This window comes from Malurus melanocephalus, unplaced genomic scaffold (genome assembly GCF_030028575.1).
Source record: "Malurus melanocephalus ecotype Western Australia unplaced genomic scaffold, MMel_1.1 scaffold_1340, whole genome shotgun sequence".
Taxonomy (NCBI): Eukaryota; Metazoa; Chordata; class Aves; order Passeriformes; family Maluridae; genus Malurus; species Malurus melanocephalus.
In genome coordinates, this window is record NW_026624572.1 from 43,011 (window position 1) to 44,288 (window position 1,278).

Here is a 1,278-nt window from a genome sequence, read left to right on the forward strand (position 1 = left end):
AGGGCTGCTCGGGAGCTCTGGCACAGTGGGATGGCACTGACTCTGTGGGAACCATGGAAGTGCTCCTCGTGGAGGTTCTCTGATGAGAGCGGGCAGCGGATGCCGCTGGAAAAGAGCGTGATCCAGCCAGGACGTGCCTTCATTTCCAGCTCAGCCCCACGGCCCCGCTGCCCGGGCACACCGCATGCACAGGGAAGGGCTTTCCCAGCAGCACTGGAGCAGCACGAGGAGAACGGAGCTGGGATTGCTACCTCGGGGATCACTCTACTTTCTACCGACAAGGGATGAGCCTGGCTTGCTTGTCCTCCTGCACAGAGGGACCACTGGCCCGTCCCGGCAGGACCAGCGGGGACGGGAGCGGCGGTGACACGGGGACAGCGTCAGTGACACGGGGACAGCGTCAGTGACACGGGGACAGCGTCAGTGACACGGGGTGATGTTGGACCTCCCGCCCGGCGGGGCCATGATCTTCTGCGCCGTGCGCCGGGCAATGTGGTCATCTGCCTGTGACCCTGGGGAGAGCAGAGAGCGGGCAGAGCACTGCTTTAAACACTTCAACCTTAACACATTTCCTCAGGGGAAAATAACAGTAATTTCATTTCATGCCACTTTGGGTACTCTACTAGCATAGCACAGTTTGGAATGGCTGTATTTGCCAGAACTTTTTCATTTTTAATTGCTTCTTTCTGGAAAATGTTATAAATGGCTTTTCTAGAAAGTTTGTATAAAATTAAATGTGGGGCCTTGTAACATTTATCAAACAAGATGAGATAAAACCTGATACAAACAGCTAAAAAACCACCATGCAAGTCATTTTGGAGCAGAGCATTGGCTTTCCAAGCTCCCGACTGCTGGGCAGCTTTCTGCAGGATGAACGATGCTCAATCACTGCCTGGTTCCTGGAAACAGAGCCCCTGCCAGGCTGTGTGCATTGATATCAATGTGGCAGAACATTCCAGGGCTTTCTGTGCTGCGCTTGCCAGAGGATGAATTGCTTTCCTACAGAGCCAAACTGAAGTTTCCAYTGTTCAGCCCATCCCCAGCCCRATTTGCCCCACGTACCGGASAGGCTGAAGCCGGACTGGTGCAGGTTGCGCACGGGCGGTGCCGCGGCTTTGCCGGCGCTGGGTGTGATCCGYGACGCTGCGCTGGGAACCACGGCCTTGACACTCACAGGAACCTCATGGACCGGCCCGTCGTACATCCCCCGGGGCACACCGTGCACCTCGGCCAGCTGAGGGGACAGGGACAGTGTGGGGACGGGGGACAGGGCAGGGG

General features: G+C 56.9%; 1 protein-coding gene across 1 annotated transcript in view; it reads right to left on the bottom strand.

Moving 5' to 3' along the window:
* Positions 1-420: 420 nt before the first annotated feature.
* Positions 421-1,278, bottom strand: part of LOC130586839 (dihydropyrimidinase-related protein 4-like) — a gene marked incomplete at its 5' end in the record, with an annotated part of 4,869 nt that continues 4,011 nt past the window's right edge. Inside the window, 2 exons of the mRNA XM_057387747.1 lie at positions 421-512; positions 1,063-1,234. Of these exons, the coding sequence (XP_057243730.1) occupies positions 421-512; positions 1,063-1,234 (264 nt within the window). The remainder of the gene's footprint in view (positions 513-1,062; positions 1,235-1,278) is intronic.